The 23639-nt window shown below is 40.5% G+C and overlaps 1 protein-coding gene across 3 annotated transcripts; it reads right to left on the bottom strand.

Moving 5' to 3' along the window:
• Positions 1-519: 519 nt before the first annotated feature.
• Positions 520-22670, bottom strand: LOC122129808 (E3 ubiquitin/ISG15 ligase TRIM25-like). 3 transcript variants are annotated; one of them, XM_042704527.1, is made up of 6 exons: positions 21991-22670; positions 6103-6198; positions 2791-3024; positions 2196-2346; positions 1339-1482; positions 520-1138 (listed from the first exon to the last, which is right to left on the bottom strand). In XM_042704527.1, the coding sequence occupies exons 1-6, from the start codon at positions 22597-22599 to the stop codon at positions 1032-1034; spliced, it is 1341 nt and encodes a 446-aa protein (XP_042560461.1). In that variant the 5' UTR covers positions 22600-22670; the 3' UTR covers positions 520-1031. The 3 variants fall into 3 exon arrangements, with proteins under 3 accessions (XP_042560461.1, XP_042560462.1, XP_042560460.1); XM_042704528.1 differs by lacking the exon at positions 21991-22670 and adding an exon at positions 6350-6961; XM_042704526.1 differs by lacking the exons at positions 520-1138; positions 1339-1482; positions 2196-2346; positions 2791-3024; positions 6103-6198 and adding exons at positions 15695-16319; positions 16720-16953; positions 21683-21778.
• Positions 22671-23639: the final 969 nt, after the last annotated feature.

The following is a 23639-nucleotide window of genomic DNA, read 5'->3' as shown; positions in this document are numbered from 1 at the left end:
TTTATCGGTTTAGAATTGATAATCGATAATCGGTTTAGAATCGAGAATCGGTTTAGAATCGAATCGTTGACCTCTGAATCGGAATCGAATCGAATCGAATCGTGATGTGCCAAGAGATTCCCACCCCTAAACATTACTGTCAAAACTATTGCGGCATATGGAGATGCATCACATTTTCTTGAATGCCAAGCCTATTGAGTACATGCAACAGATGTTGCGTGATTTTCATATGACTTAAGTTCTGGATAAGTTGCCAGACAGAATTTTCAGAGCTAGCTGCAAAAGCAATGAGGTGTCTTTTGCCCTTTCCAACTACCTATCTGTGTGAGAGCGTTTTTTCTACACTGGCGTACTTGAAGAATAAGTACAGGGCAAGGCTTTAACCAGAGAATGATGTGAGACTGTTGCTGTCTACCATTTCGCCACGAATAGACAGCTGTGTGTACTTCACCATGCAGATATCACACTGACAGGTCTCCCCTCTCTCCACACACACACGCATGGACACACGCGCACACACGCACGCACGCATACACACACGCACGCACGCGCAGGCACAACAGTGGTCCGCGGTTTACTTTCTAGTCAGAATAGTGGTCCCTGGGACCACACCATTTGAAAACCCCTGATCTAGAGTACAGTACAGTAAACCCCTGCTTTAACTGATTAACAGGTTGTAATTCTTCTTTGGATTAAACTTAATGAGCAAGAAACAAAGGCATTGCCGCATTGACATATAGGCTGCATTGTTAATACATTGTATTAATAAATTCCATTCTACTGTGAAACTGCAAAAGTGACATACACTATTAGTTGATCATAATATGGAGATTGTTACACGCTAACAAAGGCAGAAAGAAGAGTGAAGAAATCGATTCATGAATGATTTCAAGATGTGATCTTTGCACCTGTTCATTATGTTACATAAAATAAAGGACAAAGGTATTTGCATAGAGCATCAGCAGAGCATTAGGATAGAGGGACAGGGTGGTCTTGGTCAGTCCAAAATAAACGTTAGGGGAAGTAAATAATCATGGATCTTTCTTTATCGCGAATACCACTTCCAGCTCAGAAGAACTCCCCTTCCAACCAGGGAGCTCAGGAAAGTTAACGGTCACAGTATCGGGCCCTGTAGAACCTAAGAGAATCAATTTGTCATTTATTTAACACAATAGTAGTACTGTATATGATTGGTAATACATTTCTTATTCTACAAATTCTCATGGAAAAAGAATGCTAATTTATTTCTTGTTAGATTGTCCACATGAATCATTTACACCAGTACTTCTGCATGCAGTGAAAGTGATGTAAGTGGGTGTAAATCCATAAGGGTCTTACCTGTTACCTCACCCACACCACTGACAGTGATGTCATAACTCTGTCGGTCTAACAAGTGTCCATGCCTACTATTACAATGAAGATAACTGCCAACGTTCACAGGAGTCTTCAGTTTGACCTTGTCCCCCTTCACGAAGCCCGTGACTATGAAAGGAGCAGAGGAAGCTATGTGTGACTGATATCTGAATAACAGAAAACTTCTCCATATTGCTGTCACCTACTCCTAGGATGCTGGTCAAAGTCATGCCTCATCTGTTCAGATTCTCACACCACATTAAGTTTTGTAGCCGTGTTGTGAAGATGCGGTGTGCTGCACTGTGAGGGGAAATATCCCCCTCTCCCATCATGTTTAAAAAGTGTTCAAGTGTGGACGTGTTGGCTGTAACAAAGCTGTAGACCCAGTGCTCAGCTGTAGGCATCTCGCTAACAAGGCTAACTTTCCAACTGAATCATATTGTGTTATAATGGTGTTGCTAAACAGCTGCACACGACACACAAGCTCTAACAGGGTGTTAGAGGGTGAATAGAGATGGACAGTATGAGAAAAATAATGTGTTTGGAACATTTAAGCATTTACATCTATTCTAAAATTATAAGCATTGAAAATGAGCATACAAGGTCCTCTTTAAGTAAAATAATAGTTATATCCTTGAAAAAAACAATAATATCAAAGAATATCAAAGAAGCAAACCAGGCCTTACTCCAGAAGAGAGAAGGAGATAATAAAATCATGAACATTGAAAATGAGCATAATAGGTCCTCTTTAAAAGGTCCTTTCCAGCCCTCTCTGGTCTCTGTTTCTAGGTACAAGCTTAGAGGCTTACAGGCTTGTGACATGTCATCTTGAAGAAACCTACCTTTAAGTATGTCCTGGAGGAACTGTTTTGTTTTCTCATTCAGAGACGGAGACACTGATTTCATCACTTCGCGGAAGGAGAACTTTGTTTCAAAAGTAACCTTGGGAAGGTTCTTAGCCACAGGTGAGGAGGTGAGGTGTGGCTGGAAACTCTACAGGGGATCAAACAGAGAGATCACAGGCTGTGAGGACTAGATAAAAAGGTGCTATCCAGACCATTGGTCTCAGAGGTGAAGGGTTGTGAGTTTTACTATAAATCCTCAAACACACACACCCAACATTTTCCAGAAATGGATGCATGCACACCATAAATATAAAATATTTTCGGGTAATTGTTCATATAACTGATTTATGGACAAAATATGAGATTTTGAAATTTCATATACCATTGGCAAGACAGGAAATAATTAAACAATGCATCCGGTGTGTTTGGTGCACAGTAACTCTGTAGGGGACTGTAAATCACAAAGAGTAGGTCTGGAAGCCCCAACTTCAAGGTCTTTTCTGTATGATGACAAAAGAGGCTCTTGATAGAAGCCATCTAATTAGGGCGAGTCAAGACTCTCTCTAGGTGACCAGAGGGCTAGTAGTGTTACCTGAAGGAAATCAATGGGGTCCTCAATTGGCAGGAGTTGCTCCATCTTAGCATCTCTGTTCTTTAGCTTAGCGATCTCCAGCTCCAGCTGCTTCAGGAGTCCTTCAGCTCGACTCACCTCTGCCTTCTCCTGAGCTCTGATAGACATTTTTACCTCAATCCTTTTTTTCTGCATGAAGCTGATCAGCTCCGTGAAGATCTTCTCTGTGTCCTCAACAGCTACCTGTGCAGACATCTGTTAACAAGACAGAGGCACTGATATCAGGTCATTTTCAAGCATCACAAAGGATTCCTCAGCCCATTGACATGACGACAAGTGCCTTTTTGCCATCTTTGCAGAGCTAAACAACACCTAACAAAACAAGTACCAGAAACCCACAGCATTCAGCCATTTTGGGGTTGCTAGGGTATGGGGCGCCGTTTGTAAAATGTCGCACGTTCTAAAATCCTGCTCAGTTTTGGTACATTTAGCATTATCATATGGGGAAAAAAGCTTGACAATATTCAAATGTCACTTTTTCAAACATTTAGAGAGATATTCATGTGAATTCATGCAATAACTTTTCCAAGGATAATGTTTGGCAGTAACACAAAGTTGTTGAATAATATAAATGTTTCATCTAAATGTAAATGTTAAATAAAAAAGTAAATGTTAAATGTAAATGTTAAATATAAACGTAAATGTTGGATGTATATATAGTTGTTAAATATAAGTGTTAAATGTAAATGTTAAATGTAAATGCTACAAGTACCTAAGCAAGTAGGCTATACTTCTGTATTTTGTCATCCAACTGGTAATACTACAATGCCAGTAGAAAATACTTGGGAAGATAATTTCAGTTGTCATTCGCCAGACCAGGTGGTTGTTCTTGTGTTAACCAGGAAATTGTGTCAAATGATAAAGAACAGTGCTGGGTAGGCTAAAGGCTGCTAGCTAACAGCATGTAGCTCGCTAGGTGGTAGCTAGCTATTAAATGGCAATCATCTTTGCTCTGATAATGAAGATGTTTATTAGTTTTCACCTTCCAGACGACATCGTTATGAACCCATCCCCTTCTGAAAATTAAATTACTATCTGTGCTTTTGTAGGCTTTCAGTTTTTGAGGTGTGTAGGGTAGGGTGACCAGACGTCCCGGTTTTACCGGGACAGTCCCGATTTTGAGTTGCGTGTCCCGAGTCCCGACAAAAACCTGTCGGGACGCTAAAATGTCCCGGTTTACACCAACCACTATGAAATTGTCCCGGTTGTCAGCGATTACATAGCTGATGTGGTCTTATTATAGCCCGATCATTAACTAAACCCATGTAGAAAGACTAATAAAGCGCCCAGCGTATGATTTGAACAATGTGTGTGTGTGTGTGTGTGTCAATCAATCGTAGCGGTCTGCGTCTGCATAATCTGTGCAGCCAGCGTTACAATGTATATTTGTAAACATTGTTGCAAAGCCTCTTCTTATTGGTCTCGTTTTAACGGTCAGGCTATATCAATAGCTAGGCTACACTACGACAATGCCGAAGACAATTTTGCTGACACCTGTGCCCAATTTCACAGCAGGCTTTCAGCCAATTAAATGATACGGAATGAATGTTTCCAATAGGGTGTGTGTGTGTTGTTGGAATAACGCTGGTAACACTTTACGCTAAGGGTACAAGATACAATTATCATGAATTCACACATGAATTCATTGATGTAGTATATGTATTATTATGCATTGCATTATGTCATTAATGATTTATGTATTACTGCATTCCTTAATATCCCATGAATCATCAGGAACTGACGTGTTCATAGTATGTCATTCGTGACCTTATAAATGAACAACACAACTAAAGCATTAGGTATGGCACATCATTATGAATTATGATTTATGTATGATCATGATTATTTATGTTTATGCAAAACAATGTGGTCATCACTGCGCAAAGTCTGATTTGAACACAACTTGTGCATAATAATGTACCCAACTAATGCTTTAGTTGATGTGTTGTTCATGCACGAGGTCATGAATGAGAGGCTATGAACTCATGTCAAATCCTGATGATTCATAAGATATAAAGGAATGAAGTAAATCACAATAATAATTCCTAATTCATGTACCCTTACTGTAAAGTGTCACCATAACTTTAGTTCAAGCCTGTGGCAGCAGTTCAAAATAGTTCGTTTATTGCCATGCAATGAAAAATACCTTTTCACAAACTTTTTCACAAGTTCAGTGGGTACATTTTCCAAAATAATGCTTTAATTCTGAAAAATAAAGTTGGTCCCACACAAAACTAACTCACTCAATGTCTTTTAATATTATTTCTTAGATATGTAGGCTACATAGAAAATGCATGAATATTAACTGAGATACCCCATTATGTTGTGAACAGTAGGCCTACGTGTGCTGTTGGCAAAATCTATGTCTATGTCTGAACTGGGCTGGCACATGTTCAGGATAAAAAGCGTGCACGAGCATTACGGTCACGGGCAAAGTGTCCCGGTTTTAGGTCCGGGAAATCTGGTCACCCTAGTGTAGGGGGACGGATTTTCTTTTAGATAGATGTAAATATCTCCAAACTGGAGATCAGGCAGGGACTTCGACGACGTTATAGAAATAAAAATATCAGTGGGTGCAGTAAAGGGATCACAGGTTCCCAAAATGTAATTTTTTTTCTAGATATCTCTGTCTGGCTATTGTGGTATGATCTGTGTTTGATGGCGATCGTAATTGAGTAGGCTGCACTGCTCGAAGATGTCCACTGTTGGTCGACATCTTCGCTGTTCAGCTGTTCTTTTTGCCCGCAAGGTATCCATTGTAGTCACGTGACTGAAAGCTATGAATTACCGTAAATATTGTAATGTTCTGTCTCAAGTCTGACATGTAGACTGAACATTTACATTTAACATTTACATTTAGCATTTGATATTTGTATTTACATTTAACACTTATATTTAACATTTATATATAACATCGAACATTTACGTTTAGATTTAACATTTACATTAAACATTTACATTTACATTTAACATTAACATTTAGATGAAAGATTTATATTAATTAACAACTTTGTGTTACTGCCAAAAATTATCCTTGGAAAAGTAATCGCATGAATTTACATGAATTTCTCTCTAAATGCTTGAAAAAGTGACATTTGAATATCGTCATGCTTTTTTCCATATGATAATGCTAAATGTACCAAAACTGAGCAGGATTTTCGAACGTGCAACATTTTACAAACGGCGCCCCATACTAGGGGGCAAAAACAACAGTGTGCAAGAGATGTGTGCAACAAACATCAGTTTACATCAGTCATGTTTATCAGTGATCACCTGCAGATACTTCTTTGCTTGTTTCACCTCCAGCACCTCCTTCTCCTTCTGCTGGATCCGCCTCTGGTTATCCCTCTTCATCTCCAACAACTTTTTCTGTGGATAAATGTCCACAGGTATCCAATAGCTTAGGGCAACACTTACAACAGATACAAAGATGGGTATTGGCAGAATACTGACGATTTATACAGATATCGCTATTCTTACACAATTCAGTTAAGCAAATAATGAGAGAGAGAGCGCTAACCTTCTTGTTAGTTCGTTCTGCTATAGCGGAGACAATTTTGTGTCCGTTGTGGTCGTCCATTGAACAGAGCATACATATTAACTTCTGATCTGTGCGACAAAACACCTCAATGATCTTGTGGTGTTGTGAGCAGATCTTCTCTTGTAGCCGGGAGGAGGCATTCACTAGCTTGTGCTTGCTTAGGCGAGGCACTTCATAGTGAGGCTGGATGTGAACTTCACAAAATGAAACCAGGCATGTTAGACACGACTTGATGGCTTTGTGTTTTCTCCCAGTGCAGAAATCACACTCCACATCGTCGGGTCCGGCGTTGGAAAGAGCCGTGTGATCAGACTGGACTTCTGTCTTCTTCAGCTTCTCCACAACATCAGCCAGCAATGTGCTTCTGTGAATAACAGGTCTAGGAGTAAAGGTTGCTCTGCACTGGGGGCAGCTGTAAACACCCTTATGGTCTGCCTGATCCCAGCAGCCTGTAATACACTTCAAACAGAAACTGTGTCCACAGGTAACAGTCACCGGGTCCGTCAGCAGATCCAGACAGATAGAACAGCAGAACTCATCCTGAAACACTGAAGCACTGGCCATTTCACCTACCACACAGGCACACACGTGCTGGCTAAAAGGAAAGCTAAAAAAGTTTCGTTTCACCAGAAGTGGTAGTTGTGGTGATTTGTAGTATTATACCTCAGACCACTAGGTGTCAGTAGTGTTACTTATATATAATGGAATAGCTACTATGGTTAGAGCTAGTAGAACAACATGTGGATCTAACAAAGAACATCATTGTAATGTGATTTCCGTCATGGAAATAAAAATAATATAAAATACAGTTCTTTATTGAAGAGAACAAAACAGTAGTGTTTGTGTTTCGTCCTGATTATGTGTGCACACCTGCCTTAAAGGCACAGGGCAAGATTGCAGAATTCTAGAAATTCCCTAATTCATTTCAGAAAACTATTGTGTTGTTGGGAGACATTGTATCCCACAACCGGACATTCAAGTCAACCTCATTTAAGAAGTTATCAAGCATGTAACATATTACAAAATATGTTAATAATTGTAGGATATTTTTTATGTGAAGAGGTTTCTTAGAGTGTGTCTGCAGTAAGAACAAAACATCCTGCTCTAAAACGTCTGGAGTACATACCATAGATACCATAGAAGAGATTTATTACAAGTCCAGAGGCCCCTCTTCGGCCTGTAAGAAACATAGCCTACACAAAGAGGGTATGCACCATGGGCATAACCACTTATGCAAGATTAAGATAAGATCATTCTGATTGGGTTTGGCAAGCAGCCATACAGAACAAGCCACGGAGAAACTCTCAGAGTTGAGGCCTTAAGAAGAGCCTGTAGCGTTTTCACACCCAGAGACGAGCCATGGAACCTGTCCTTTATTGCTACATTAGTGACTGCAATACAAACTTCTAGATTTCTACAACCAGTCTCTAGTCTTCTGATTGAAAAGATAAAGAGTAATTAGCCACAACATAATATTACAAAAGAAAAATAATTCATGTGATTAGCCTTAAGGAACCCATGGTCGGTAAAAACATGTTCTGCCCCTTCTCTGGTTAATTCCAAAGTGCACAGGCACACATACACACATTAAAAGAGAGTTTCCCCTACCACACAGGCAAACATACACAGACTAAAAGAGAGTTTCCCCTACCACACAGGCAAACATACACAGACTATAAGATAGTTTCACCTACCACACAGGCACACATACACAGACTAAAAGAGAGTTTCATCTACCACACAGTTCATTTGAACAGATGTTCAGAATTAAGTTATATAGTTCTTTTGAACAGATGTTGGGAATAATGTAATACATTTCATTTGAACAGATGTTGGGAATAATGTGATACAGTTCATTTGAACAGATGTTGGGAATGATGTGAGAGAGCAGATGTTGGGAATGATGTGAAAGAGCAGATGTTGGGAATGATGTGAGAGAGCAGATGTTGGGAATGATGTGAGCTGGTGCTTTCATGCACTGAAGGAGGTGGCATCAGCAGCAGAGTCCAACAGCAACCCAAAAGAAGCACACCTGACCCTGGTGTTCCTGAAGGGCCTGAAGAGAGCCGTCGGGTCTGATAGGTGAGGCTTGAACCTGTAGGTGGTCCCACCATAGACTACATTACTCAGAGTCCCCTTATCACCTTTATTCCTTATCTACATTTCATTGACTCAGCATTGGTCGCAACAAGGTAATAAAAAAGGGTGACGCATTTTTCCCTTTAAAGCAGCAGCAAACCAGAATTTCTTTCTCTCTCGCGGTGGTTTTTGCAGCAGTGAATTCCATTCACAAATAGAGATACCAGACTCTACAGAAGAATTCTCATCAGGACAAAGGACGACACGACGACACGTAGCCCATAGAACTTCTGATCAAAGTTCCAATCTACTTGAAATCGTTTAATTGCAACCTGAGTTTACATCGATAGTACTACCGGTTCCCTCCTCATCCATTCACGTCGACGAAAAGAACTTTCATTCCCTTCGAGACTCCTCAACGACCACCAGGCCGTCCCGAGTTTCAGCTGACGAGCTAAGAAGGTCCTGGCAACTTCCACGAATCTGCGTCCCACGCTGCTCATCGGAAGTCCTGCAGAAAACATCTTGGTCGCCATTCAAGAGCGATCCAAGTAAGGCTAATATCTGGGTAGAATTTAGTTTTATACGTATGTTTTAATCTATGTGAGAATTGTGGTTATTTTATTTCATTAAGATCTAAATGCAATCTGAAATTCACAGTCTACACGGTCCTTGACCGCTGATAATCTTGCTTGGTTCTTTTAGCTATTTGTTAGATAGATTGTGTATGCACCCCCCCCCCCCCCGCCCCCCCCCCTCTCTCTCTCTCTAACTCCCTTTACATCACCACCTGAACATATACACGCATACATCGCGATTTCAGTGTTGTTAAATATCTTGTATTGAATTAAGGCCTAGCTTGGATTTAGTCCTTAAGGCAAGAATCCTTTGTTCAGGCATTCTTTACTCTGTGCACCTCCCCCCAACTAAATTGGCGCATAAGAAACATAGAGTTCAGGTCTCGGACCTGCAGCAGCATCCGGTGACCATTCTCCATCTAGTTGGGGCCTGACGCACTCTTTACTTCACGCACACAGCATCTATCGCCTGTGCGCTTGCGCAAAGCCTCCCTCTCACTTCCCCCATCTCTCCATTGAGAGGGGGATTACTCGCAACTTCGCATACCCACACACGCACCCGCTCACACACGCACGCACCCGCTCACACACACACACACACACACACACACACACAGACAGAGACGAGGAAGCTAACGCATCCTCCTCTGCATTCCTGAAACAGACTACCTCACTACCCAACTTCCCAATTCCACTTTGTGCCTTGTTCAATTGTTTTACTCCAGTGTTTATGTGATTATACCTGATTTAATATTAGCCATTAATTCCTGTTTGTTACTTTTAATAAATTGTTTATTTTAGACTCAAACAATTGTCTTGCCTGTTATTGTTCCAATATTCCACTGAAAGACATTTTCCGCCAACCAAATACTCTGATTGCCTTCACTTGTCTAGTTGTTTTCATGAAGTGTTATAGACTTGCATTGAGATTGTAATACGTTAGTATTGTAATACCATACTAAGACTGTAGCATAGTGGTACAGCTAGAGTTTTCCATTATTATAGTAATTTAGTTATAAAATATTAAATACTAAAATTAATGATTATTACATTTTATGAGACTGATTTAATTAAACTAATGTAACAACCCCGGTTTCACCTACAAACCCAAACTCTACAGGGGACCGTATGGGACAGAGAGCGGGCCCTGAAGCCCTTATCTAGGGTTCTGCTACAATTACAACTGAAGAACATTTAGAGGTTCTTAATATCTCCAATCTAACTGTGCCCTGAAGCCCTTACGTCAAGGGTTCTGCTACAATTACAACTGAATTAGATTGGATTAGATAGACATGACTACGCGAACGTAGCCGATAACACACACAAGCTGCTATTAGACCCCGCTATATTATTACAATTATGACTGAAGGAGGTTCTAGAGGTTCTTAATATCTGCCACCCAGCAGGGAATATTTGAGAGCTAACATCCTCTGCAGATGCCTTTAAGTGTTACCTTGTGAAAATTGGTTTCTCCAAGTTTCTCCATCTCAGCTCTGTAGTTTAGTGACTACCAATGGTCTTAAACTAACTAATTAACTAGCTAAATTACAGAAGTACTGACTTCTAAACACCAATAGTAACACCAATGTATTAATAGTATACTGTGTAAATTGACAATAAATGCTTTTACCTGTGTGTTTGAGACACAGAAAATTATTACTATTACTTAATTACTTAAGATACAACCAGGCGTATTCTTTTTTTTTCATCATGCCGGCAGACATAGTCAGCAAAACATACACAAAAAAGAAGTCGGGGGAGTATCTCCAATATTCACCCGCACCACTAACCTATTATGCGATCTCCTAGTCTTTGTTTCAGATGGGAACCGAACCAACAAATCACATGTATTTCCTATCACTGTTGCTACGACCTGTGACCAACATATTGCTATCTTCCATCGCTGAGAAAGGACCATGTCCATGCCATGATCGTGATGACTAGTCACCCTAATTCATGATTCCTTGTCTAGGTGGTACTAAAATAAAATATCCTCTTTCTGTTGGCTGAGACGCTCTTTAGCCGTTTCAGGCTGACACACACATATGCACACACAGCACGCAATCACACACACACACACACACTGTACCGTAGACCCTAAAACCCCCTTGTGTCTCCCCATCTGATCCTCTATCATTTCTTGATGACACTCAAGTAAAAGACAACATAAACAAACATTAATTAATGCATTCATTTGTTTATTCATAAAGCCTCAAGGTAAAATATACTTCAACATCGGCACTGATAAAACTGTGATATATAATGTGCATTACTTTGCACCTACCCTTACATGACAACAAAATTAATTCAAAGAACATCTTAAGTCTTTAACTCATGGGTTTTCAACCGGGGGTCCACGGCCCCCTGGTGGTCCACGACGGCATTGCAGGGGGTCCTTATAAATTCGCTTTGATATTTCAAGACATTTCCAGATTACTCTTGAATATCGTGAAAATGATCTAAAATAAGAAAAATATGTCTAAAATAATATAAAGGAGATTCACGCTGACAGAATGTAGCCCTGCACCTATCCAGTCTATGGTAGCCTGTGCTTTGCTAATGTTAATGCGTTGTGTCCCTAACGTCACGCCATACGCATATTATGAAGTTGACAAGCATCTGCAGTAAAGCATAGCCTACGTGTACTTTTGAAGTTTAGTCGAAAAAGTAATACTTTTGGTGAACGACTGAAGTTATCTACTGTCCTTAGCTAACATTTCGTTCTAACGTCGAGTTAGCTGGTCAGAAGCACCAATGGATCGTTTTTTAGTGAGGAGAGTGACAGAGGGACAGACTGCCACGACATAGGGACAAGGACAGGCCTCCAACAAAGCTACACCTTCACAGGATACAGGGAAACAAAGTAAAAAAAGAAAAAGAAAATACAATGAGGAATACATCAAATACAGATTTACAGTGACGACAGACAGGGCAGGAGAGGAGGTACTACTGTGTTTCGTGTGTTCAACATTACTAGGGGTGGGGGAAAAAAATCTTTTTCGATTTCTCTCGATTCTCTCTAGAACGATTCTGTCTCTATTCAGAAAAGTTCATAATCGATTTTTGAATAAAAAAAATAATAAATTATTATTTATTATTTTTTTTTTTACACATTCATTTTGTGTTGAAATGCAAGCTGCATCGATTGGATTGTTCATAGAAAGTCATAATTGTAACAAGGAAAAACTTTTTCTCTAATAAAAAAATAGATCTGTTGATTTTCTTTAATTATCAAACACAAAGTAGGAAGTGATTTGAGACTCTGAGTAGCAAACTCAAATGTTTTAAAAATTGAGATGCATCGATAATCGTTTTATCGGTTTAGAATTGATAATCGATAATCGGTTTAGAATCGAGAATCGGTTTAGAATCGAATCGTTGACCTCTGAATCGGAATCGAATCGAATCGAATCGTGAGGTGCCAAGAGATTCCCACCCCTAAACATTACTGTCAAAACTATTGCGGCATATGGAGATGCATCACATTTTCTTGAATGCCAAGCCTATTGAGTACATGCAACAGATGTTGCGTGATTTTCATATGACTTAAGTTCTGGATAAGTTGCCAGACAGAATTTTCAGAGCTAGCTGCAAAAGCAATGAGGTGTCTTTTGCCCTTTCCAACTACCTATCTGTGTGAGAGCGTTTTTTCTACACTGGCGTACTTGAAGAATAAGTACAGGGCAAGGCTTTAACCAGGGAATGATGTGAGACTGTTGCTGTCTACCATTTCGCCACGAATAGACAGCTGTGTGTACTTCACCATGCAGATATCACACTGACAGGTCTCCCCTCTCTCCACACACACACGCATGGACACACGCGCACACACACACGCACGCACGCATACACACACGCACGCACGCGCAGGCACAACAGTGGTCCGCGGTTTACTTTCTAGTCAGAATAGTGGTCCCTGGGACCACACCATTTGAAAACCCCTGATCTAGAGTACAGTACAGTAAACCCCTGCTTTAACTGATTAACAGGTTGTAATTCTTCTTTGGATTAAACTTAATGAGCAAGAAACAAAGGCATTGCCGCATTGACATATAGGCTGCATTGTTAATAAATTGTATTAATAAATTCCATTCTACTGTGAAACTGCAAAAGTGACATACACTATTAGTTGATCATAATATGGAGATTGTTACACGCTAACAAAGGCAGAAAGAAGAGTGAAGAAATCGATTCATGAATGATTTCAAGATGTGATCTTTGCACCTGTTCATTATGTTACATAAAATAAAGGACAAAGGTATTTGCATAGAGCATCAGCAGAGCATTAGGATAGAGGGACAGGGTGGTTTTGGTCGGTCCAAAATAAATGTCAGGGGAAAATAGGAAGTAAGAAATCATCATGATCATGATCATCATTATTTATCGCGAATACCAGTTCCAGCTGAGAAGAACTGCCCTTCCAACCAGGCAGCTCAGGAAACTTAACGGTCACGGTATCGGGCCCTGTAAAACCTAAGAGAATCCATTTGTCATTTATTTAGCACAATAGTAGTACTGTATATGATTGGTAATACGTTTCTTTTCGTACAAATTCTCATGTAAATAGAATGCTAATTTATTTATTGTTATATTGTCCACATGAATCATTTACACCAGTACTTCTGCATGCATTGAAAGTGATGTAAGTGAGTGTAAATCCATAAGGGTCTTACCTGTTACCTCACCCACACCACTGACAGTGATGTCATAATTGTGTTGGTTGTACCCGTATCCAGTGATAATATCACATTGTAAAGTCTTGCCGACGATCACAGGAGTTTTCAGTCTGACCGTGTCCCCCTTCATGAAGCCTGTGACTATGAAAGGAGAAGAGGCAGTTATGTGTGACTGATGTCTGAATAACAGAAAACTTCTCCATATTGGTGTCACCTACTCCTAGGATGCTGGTCATAGTCATGCCTCACCTGTTCCTCATCACCATTATCTGTTAAGATCTCACACCAAATTCATCCCCTCCACCATCGTGTTTTAAAAAAGGAGTGTTCAAGTGTGGAGGTGTTGGCTGTAGCTAAGCTATACCCAGTGCTCACCTGAAGGCTTCTCGCTAACAAGGCTAATTTTCCAACAAATCAAAATGGACACACTTGTAATGTCATAATGATGTTACTAATCAGCTACAGGCCCACTTTTACCTAAAATATTTGGAGATATGGCAACAGTTTTTTTCGATTAAACAGTTTGAACAGTGTGGAGGTGGATTTATAATTACAATGCTAACTAGGCTAGCATTCTTAGTTTCTAATACCCGCAGCATTATGCCGAGTTCTGCTTGCCTGCAGAGAAATGCATGTGTGTTGGGCTCTGTAAAGTGCCTTGAGACAATTTTATTGTTTAAGCACTATATAAATTAAATTCATCGGAATTGAATTGTTGCAAAACCGTGAACAGCTTGGAAAGCACCAGACGCTGTAATGATTTGTAAGGCAACAACTTAAAAATAAATTGTGCCTTAATAGTCCAGGCAAAATAGCGTTTTACGACTAATTGTAAAATATTTTTTTTCAGCATAGATCATTTCTATGAGGTGTCCAGAACAACATACTAAAAGTCAGAAGAAATCCTAGTTGAGGAAATATATTTAATTCTCATCAATCTGAGATGTGTGCTAATAATGCATGGCAAAAATACACCTCCAAAAAAATTGTTTTTCCTTTACTCCTATCAAAATGAAACTTTACACAATAAAAGTACCCATGAAAAGTAATATTTTTTGTATTACAAGTTTCTTTTGAAATTAATTTCAATATGCACATGAGCTCCACACTTATTGAATATGTCCATGGGCAGAAACACCATTCATATGTATGACAAATACATCGGCCCAATCTTCATCCAATCATCCTACTGCCAATGGGAGATGGCAATGCTGCTTTTAGACTGGCCTCTAACCTGAAAACTGCCTGGCTTGGTACTACCTGCCAGGGGTATGGTGTTTCTGCCTATGCAATTAGGACATATTCAATAAGTGTGACGCTCATGTGCATATTTAAATTCATTTCAAAAGAAACTTGTAATACAAAAAAAGTTACTTTTCATATATACTTTTACTATGTAAAGTTTTATTGTGGTAGGAGTAAAGGAAAAAAATACATTTTTGAGGCCTATTTTTGCCATGCATTATTAGCACACATCTCAGATTGATGAGAATTAAATATATTTCCTCAACTAGGATTTCTTCTGACTTTTAGTATGTTGTTCTGGACACCTCATAGAAATGATCTATGCTGAAAAAAATGATTTTACAATTAATTCTATTTTTGGCTCCAAAATGAGTTAATTTGCCTGGCCTATGAAAGAAACAACACAAAAGAGTTCAATTTAATCAATCTAAATATTTTTAAATCATAACCTTCGGATAATTTATTATCAAACAAATCATTTTGCATAATGTTCGAGCACTACTTTACTTTGGAAATCATCAAATGTCAGGTAATATTCACTTCAGTTTTGTGCTGTATTGCGCAGGCATGAAGGTCTCTTCAACCTCTCTGGCAGTTGACCAATAAGGACAGAATGGGAGAGCTGACCAATCAGATCAAAACGGGCTCTTCGGGAGGGAAGCTTAAAGCCACACGAGCTCTAATAGTCTGAGTGTTTCAGAGAAAAATTATGTTTTTGGAAGCATTGAAGCACATTTTACCCAAAAATAAAATTCTAAACACTGAAAATGAGCATAAGAGGTCCCCTTTAAGTTACAGTATAGTTATATCCTAGAAAACATTGGAGAATATCAAAGCAGCGAACCAGGCCTTACTCATAATAAGAAAATTATGAACATTGAAAATGTAGGTTATCTTTAAAAGGTCCTTCCCAGCCCTCTTTGGTCTCTGTTTCTAGGTCCTAGTTTCGGCTTTACAGGCTTGTTACATGTCGTTTTGAAGATGCTTACCTCTAAGTATGTCCAGGAGGAACTGTTTTGTTTTCTCTTTCAGAGACGGAGACACTGATTTCATCACTTCACTGAAGGAGAACTGTTTTGTTTTCTCTTTCAGAGACGGAGACACTGATTTCATTACGGGACTGAAAGAAAACAGTTTTGGTTTCTCTTTCAGAGACAGGGACACTGATTTCGTCATGTCACTGAGAGAGAACTGTTTTGATTTCTCTTTCAGAGACGGAGACACTGATTTCGTCATGTCACTGAGAGAGAGCTGTTTTGGTTTCTCTTTTCTCAGAAGCAAAGGCACTGATTTCATCTTGTTCCTGCCGGGTGGATTAAAAGTGGGAAGGTTCTTAGCCACAGGTGAGGAGGGGAAGTGTGACTGGAAACTCTACAGGGGATCAAACAGACAGATCACAGGCCGTGAGGACGAGATAAAAAGGTGACCATTGGTCTCAGAGGTGAAGGGTTGCAGGTTTCACTATGAATCCTAAAACACACACACCCAACATTTTCCATAAATGGATACATGCACACCATAAACATCAACTATTTTCGGGAAATTGTTCATATAACAAGACAGGAAATGATTTAACACTGCATGCACATTACTATCTCTCCTAAATACAGCACTGTAGTTCAGCTCTGTATGTGCCATTTTAGGCAGGTGTAGCTTCACACTGTGTTGGGTGGGCTTTTCTGTATGATGACAAGAGAGGGTCTTGATAGAACCCATCTAATTATGGCGAGTCAAGACTCTCTGTAGGTGACCAGAGTGCTAGTAGTGTTACCTGAAGGAAATCAATGGGGTCCTCAATTGGCTGGAGTTGCTCCATCTTAGCATCTCTGTTCTTTAGCTTAGCGATCTCCAGCTCCAGCTGCTTCAGGAGTCCTTCAGCTCGACTCACCTCTGCCCTCTCCTGAGCTCTGATCGACTCTTTCGCCTCAGAGCGTTTTTTCTCCATGAAGCTGATCAGCTCGGTGAAGATCCTCTCTGTGTCCTCATCAGCTTTTTGTGCAGAGGCCTGTTAATAAGACAGGAGCACTCATATCAGCTCATTTTCTGGTCACTGTTTAAAAAAGAAAATTCTTAGCCTGTAGACCTGCAAAGATGTGTGTGTCTATGCTTGTATCTGTTGTAATATAGGCTAGTAATTTGACATTGGTCCAGAGAATGTGCTACACTGCCATCTAGTGTCTGTTTGTAGTATAAGTTTCACTTTCACGTACATGCGATTAAACACATGCAACTTCAATAGGTTATGGGCCCAGAGCGTCGCTAAAAAGGCTGTTTTACACGGAATTTGTGTTGCTTAAACAGTGTTGTGGGATTCACAATGGAAGATAAGCTGTTTATTGAGAAGCTGAGTGGACCAGAGAACTGGGCAACGTGGAAATTTCAGATTGAACACTTTCTGAAGGCGAAAGGGCTATGGAGCATGGTCATGGAGACGGATACCGTAGCAGCAGATGCTAATGCACAGACTCGAGCAGAATTCCAGAAACGGAAAGAGAGGGCATTTTCTGTGCTAGTGCTGAATGTAAGTACACCCCAATTGTACCTAATAACAAGCTGTCAGACTCCAAAAGAAGCGTGGGACACGCTAAGAGGACACTTTGAAAGAGACACTCTTGCTAATAAGTTGTTTCTCAAGAAGAAATATTTCAGATGTGAAATGAAAGATGGAGAAAATATTACTGAACATTTGAAACGAATGAAGGAACTGACTGATAAGCTAGGAGCAATAGGTACTCAGATTGCTGAAGAAGATCAGATTGTAACACTGCTAGGTAGCCTGCCACCAAGCTATGCAACAATTGTCACTGCACTAGAGACAAAAATGGATAATTTAACATTGCAGTTTGTACAGCAAGCGCTGATAAATGAAGAGCAAAAGCGTGTGCATGCTAATGATGGTGGTGCTAGTGCTAGTGCATCAGGAGGTGCATCAGCCATGTCAACACAAGTATATGGAGAAATGCAGGCTAATCCCAAGGCAGTGGGAGCAGACAAATATAGCTCATATCGATGCTACAATTGTGGGAAGGAAGGTCACCTGAAACGGGACTGTAAAAGTTGGAAAAAGACCAATAAAACCCACAAGGCCAAAAGCATGGTGTGTGAAGATGCAGATAATTCGTCTGAGAGTGCCTTTGTTGCTAAAGAGAAAAATCAGAATGAGATACCACAACAGGTTGAGTGGTTGATAGACTCTGGTGCATCAAAGCACATGACATGTCACAGAGAGATTCTACAAGATTACCAGGAATTTCCAAAACCACAGTCAGTCAAACTTGGTGATGGCAGGGTGGTTGACGCCCTAGGACTTGGAAACGTAAAATTGAGAATGACATTCAAAATCAGCGATATAAAAACTGTCAACATGTATGATGTGCTGTATGTTCCCAAGTTGTCTGGAAATCTTTTCTCAGTGGGAGCTGCTGTCAGAAAAGGAAATACAGTGAAGTTCAATAAGTCTCGTTGCTACATACGTGGAAAAGATGGAGATCTTTGTGGAATGGGGACACAAAGAGCTGATGGGATTTATCAACTGGATGTCGAAGGAAGCTCATCTGTCTGTCACGGTGCATCAAGTGCATCAGTAGCTGCCAGTCTATGGCATCAGAGACTGGGTCACACGACCAAATTGAAAGAACTGAAAAAACTGACGAAAGGTGTGGACTTTTGTGCAGAGAAAGAATTACCCTTCTGTGAAGCATGTGTTGAAGGTAAACTGTCTCGAAAGCCATACAAACCACTGGGAGAAATTCGTACCAAGCACAAGCTACAGCTAGTTCATAGTGATGTCTGTGGTCCCATGCAGACTGAATCTGTAAGTGGATCGAAATACTTTGTAACTTTCATTGATGACTACTCAAGATGCTGCAAAGTATACTTCATGAAACAAAAGAGTGAGGTGCTTAGCAAATTCAAGGAGTTTGAGAAAACATTCACCAATGAGTGTGGCAGAAACCTCATTAGATTGAGAACAGACAATGGAGGAGAATACACATCCAGAGAATTTCAGGGATACTTGAAGGATCAAGGTATTCACCATGAAATGACTGTACCATATGCACCACAGCAAAATGGTGTTGCAGAAAGAAAAAATAGGACACTAGTCGAAGCAGCCAGAAGTATGTTAGCTCATGCTAAATTGCCAAAGATGTACTGGGCGGAAGCTGTGGCAACTGCAGCTTACATACAGAACAGGCTACCCACATCTGTTCTGAAGGAAGGTACGCCCTATCAAAGATGGTGTGGCAAAAAGCCAGATCTGAGTCACATGAGAGTGTTTGGCTGTGTTGCTTATGCACATGTACCAGAAATAGAGAGAAGAAAACTGGACAAGAAAGCTGTGAAACTTCGTTTTGTTGGATATGCAAACAATGCCAAAGGCTATCGTCTGTGGGACGAAGACAAAAGGAGAATTCTAATTCGTCGAGATGTTGTCTTTAACGAATCAGACTTCAACTGGAAACAGGAAGTGGACATTTCTTGTTTAGACAATGAGACGGAAGAGACAGGAGCACCAGCTGACGAGGCTACTGTCAGTGAAGCTATGAGAGAGAGTAGCAGAATCAGAAAAGCTCCAACAAGATACGGATATGATGAGTATGCTGATGTAGTGACTGTTGATCATTATGCCAATGTTTGTCATGTCACAGAACCAATCACACTCAAAGAGGCATTAATGACATCAAATGCAAAGGAATGGCAGGAAGCGGCTGACCTGGAATATGAGTCGCTGCTGGAAAATGAAACGTGGGATTTAGTTGACTTGCCAAGAGATAGAAAGGCCATAGGATCAAGATGGGTGTTCAAAGTAAAGCATCATAGTGATGGACGAGTGGAAAGATACAAATGCAGACTCGTTGCCAAGGGTTACTCACAGAAGTATGGTGCTGACTATGATGAAACCTTCTCACCTGTGGTACGTTTCAGCTCAATTCGTACCTTACTTGCCTTTGCTGTCCAGAATAATCTACACGTACACCAGATGGATGTAGTAACTGCATTCCTGAATGGACATCTAGAAGAGGAAAGTTACATGGAGCAACCGGAGGGCTACGTGAAAGCAGGACAGGAACATCTAGTGTGCAAGCTCAAGAAGTCCATATATGGACTGAAGCAATCTCCTCGTTGCTGGAACAAGACTTTCACAGAATTCATGAAAGACCTAGGCTTCAAACAGAGTACATCAGATCCCTGTGTGTTTGTGAGATCTCAACAGGAGTTAGAGATACTAGCTGTGTATGTAGATGATCTGATTCTGATTACTGAGTCAAAAGAAAGCATGAATGAACTGAAAGTTGCACTGAAGAAGCGTTACAAGATGAAAGACATGGGAGAGCTGTCCTACATCCTGGGCATCTCTGTTGTCCAAGATCATGAGAAGAATTGTGTGTTTCTTCATCAGAAGCATTACATTGAAGCAATACTTCGAAAGTATAAAATGGACAATGCCAATCCCGTTGCAACTCCAGCTGACGCAAACGTCAAGCTGAAAAAAATTGATGGCGTAAGTAAGCCTGTGAACCCAAGCACTTACCAGTCCATGGTAGGAAGTCTGCTGTATGCTGCAATGGCTACAAGGCCAGACATAGCACAAGCAGGGAGTGCTGTATCAAAGTTCAATGCAGATCCAAATGCAGCACACTTGACTGCTGTCAAGAGAATTCTTCGATACCTGAAAGGGACATTGAATCTTGTTCTCAAGTATGAAAGATCAGAATCTGGAGCGTTGATCGGATTCTCAGATGCTGACTGGGCAGGAGATCAAGATGATCGTCACTCAACAACAGGCAATGTTTTTTTTCTGCTGGGTGGAGGAGCAGTGAGTTGGCTCAGTAAAAAGCAGTCAACAGTTGCACTCTCATCTGCTGAGGCAGAGTACGTCGCACTCAGCCAGGCAGCTCAAGAATGTACCTGGCTTCAACGACTTCTGAGTGATCTCGGAATGGACACTACACCAACTGTGATCCATGAGGACAACCAAGGAGCCATCGCAATAGCGAAGAATCCAGTCGATCACTCAAGAACCAAGCACATAGACATTCGTTACCATTACATTCGTGAATGTGTGCAGAATGGACAAATACAGCTGAAATACTGTCCAACAGATGAGATGAAGGCTGATATTCTGACAAAGCCCGTACCTAGACAGAAGTGTGAATATCTCAGAAGAGAGATCGGACTTTGTCCTACAGTTTAAAAGGCGTACTGTTCAATGCTGTTGAATTGTGTTCTGAATAGCAAGGTTAATTTTACAGTTAAGGAATAACAAGATACTTGCTAGTGTGTGTGTTAAGGGTTTATCTTGACATTATTTGTGAAGTTGAATATTGCCTTAAGTTCATGTCTGAGTGATGTATGTTAGCATAAAAGACTTAATACAATTGTAAAATTAAGTGGGAGTGTTGTAATATAGGCTAGTAATTTGACATTGGTCCAGAGAATGTGCTACACTGCCATCTAGTGTCTGTTTGTAGTATAAGTTTCACTTTCACGTACATGCGATTAAACACATGCAACTTCAATAGTATCGTCTGTGCAGAGCAAGACAGACTTAAAACGCGCAAGAAGGGAAAGAAACTGAACTTACGAAATGTAAAAACTGAAATTCAAAAATCAAACTAATTCGACAGAACCCAACTCTTACCGAAAGGGTTCAGACATACTGGGGTTGCTAGGGAGCAAAAACAACAGTGTACAACAAACAGTTTACATCAGTCATGTTTATCAGTGATCACCTGCAGAGACTTCTTTGCTTGTTTCACCTCCTCCACCTCCTTCTCCTTCTGCTGGATCTGCTTCTGGTTGTCCCTCTTCATCTCCAACAACACTTTCTGTGGATAAATGTACACAGGCAAATATCCAATAGCTTAAGGCAACATTTACAACAGATAAAAAGATGGGTATTGACAGAATACTGACGATTTATACAGATTGATCACTATTCTCACTCTATTCAATTCAATCAAGCAAACAATGAGAGAGAGGGAGAGAGAGAGGGAAAGACAGAGAGGGAGAGATGGAAAGAGAAAGAGAGAGAACCAACCTGCTTCTCAGTTTGTTCTGCTATAGCGGAGACAGTTTTGTGTTCGTTGTGGTCGTCCATTGAACAGAGCATACATATTAACTTCTGATCTGTGCGACAAAACACCTCAATGATCTTGTCGTGTTGTGAGCAGATCTTCTCTTGTAGCCGGGAGGAGGCATTCACTAGCTTGTGCTTGCTTAGGCGAGGCACTTCGTAGTGAGGCTGGATGTGAACTTCACAATATGAAACCAGGCATGTTAGACACGACTTAATGGCTTTGTGTTTTCTCCCAGTGCAGAAATCACACTCCACATCGTCTGGTCCGGCGTTGGAAGGAGCCGTGGCATCAGACTGGACTTCTGTCTTCTTCAGTTTCTCCACAACATCAGCCATCATTGTGTTTCTGCGAAGAACAGGTCTAGGAGTGAAGGTCTCTCTGCACTGGGGGCAGCTGTAAACACCCTTATGGTCTTCCTGATCCCAGCACCCTGTAATACACTTCAAACAGAAACTGTGTCCACAGGTAACAGTCACTGGGTCCGTCAGAAGATCCAGACAGATAGGACAGCAGAACTCATCCTGAAACACTGAAGCACTGGCCATTTCACCGACCACACAGGCACACATACACAGACTAAAAGAGAGTTTCACCTAGCACACAGTCACACACGTTCGGGCTACAAGGAAAGCTAAGTAGGTCTCGTTTCACCAGAAGTGGGAGTGTTTGTGTTTCTTCCTGGTTATATGTGCACACCTGCCTTAAAGGCACAGGGCAAGATTGCAGTAGTCTAGAAACCCCCTAATTCATTTCAGAACACTATTGTGTTATGAAGAGACATGGTATCCCACAACCAGACATTCAAGCCAACCCCATTTAAGAGGTTATCAAGCATGTAACATATTACAAAATATGTTAATAATATTACGAAAGAAAAACAATTCATGTGATTAGCCTTAAGGCACCCATGGCCTGTAAAAACATGTTCTGCCCCTTCTCTGGTTAATTCCAAAGTGCACAGGCACACATACACAGACTAAAATAGAATTTCACCTACCACACAGGCATACGTACACAGACTAAAAGAGAGTTTCACCTACCACACAGGCAAACATACACAGACTAAAAGAGAGTTTCACCTACCACACAGACACACATACACAGACTAAAAGAGAGTTTCACCTACCACACAGCCACAGGCACACATACACACATACACAGACTAAAAGGAAGGCTACGCACTTTAATTTCACCACTTTGAGTGTTGGAATGTAGGTACTTCCTGCTTCTGCTCAGACACACATCTTCAAGGAACATTGTAAAGTTGCAAAAGTCTTCATAAAACTATATTTGGTCTTATTAGAAGACTTCCCACTACCAGACACTAAAAAGCAATCCCACTAAACACTAAAGTAATGAAACATGTAAGAATCCAACAGAAATATTCACATAACTCACACTAAGGCACCTCTGGCTTTTAAAAGCATTGTTTGCTTCCTCTAGAGGTTCTTAATATCTCCCATCTAACTGGGCCATGAAGCCCTGACTTCCAGGGTTCTTCTACAATTACGACTGAAGAACATTTAGAGGCAAAAAGAGCTAGCGAGTTAACTAGCTAAAAGACAGCAAAACTGACTTCTAAACACCAGCAGTAGCACCGATGTATTAA

The sequence above is a fragment of the Clupea harengus genome, unplaced genomic scaffold (genome assembly GCF_900700415.2).
Source record: "Clupea harengus unplaced genomic scaffold, Ch_v2.0.2, whole genome shotgun sequence".
Classification (NCBI taxonomy): Eukaryota; Metazoa; Chordata; class Actinopteri; order Clupeiformes; family Clupeidae; genus Clupea; species Clupea harengus.
This window is presented reverse-complemented; position numbering and strand designations above follow the sequence as displayed.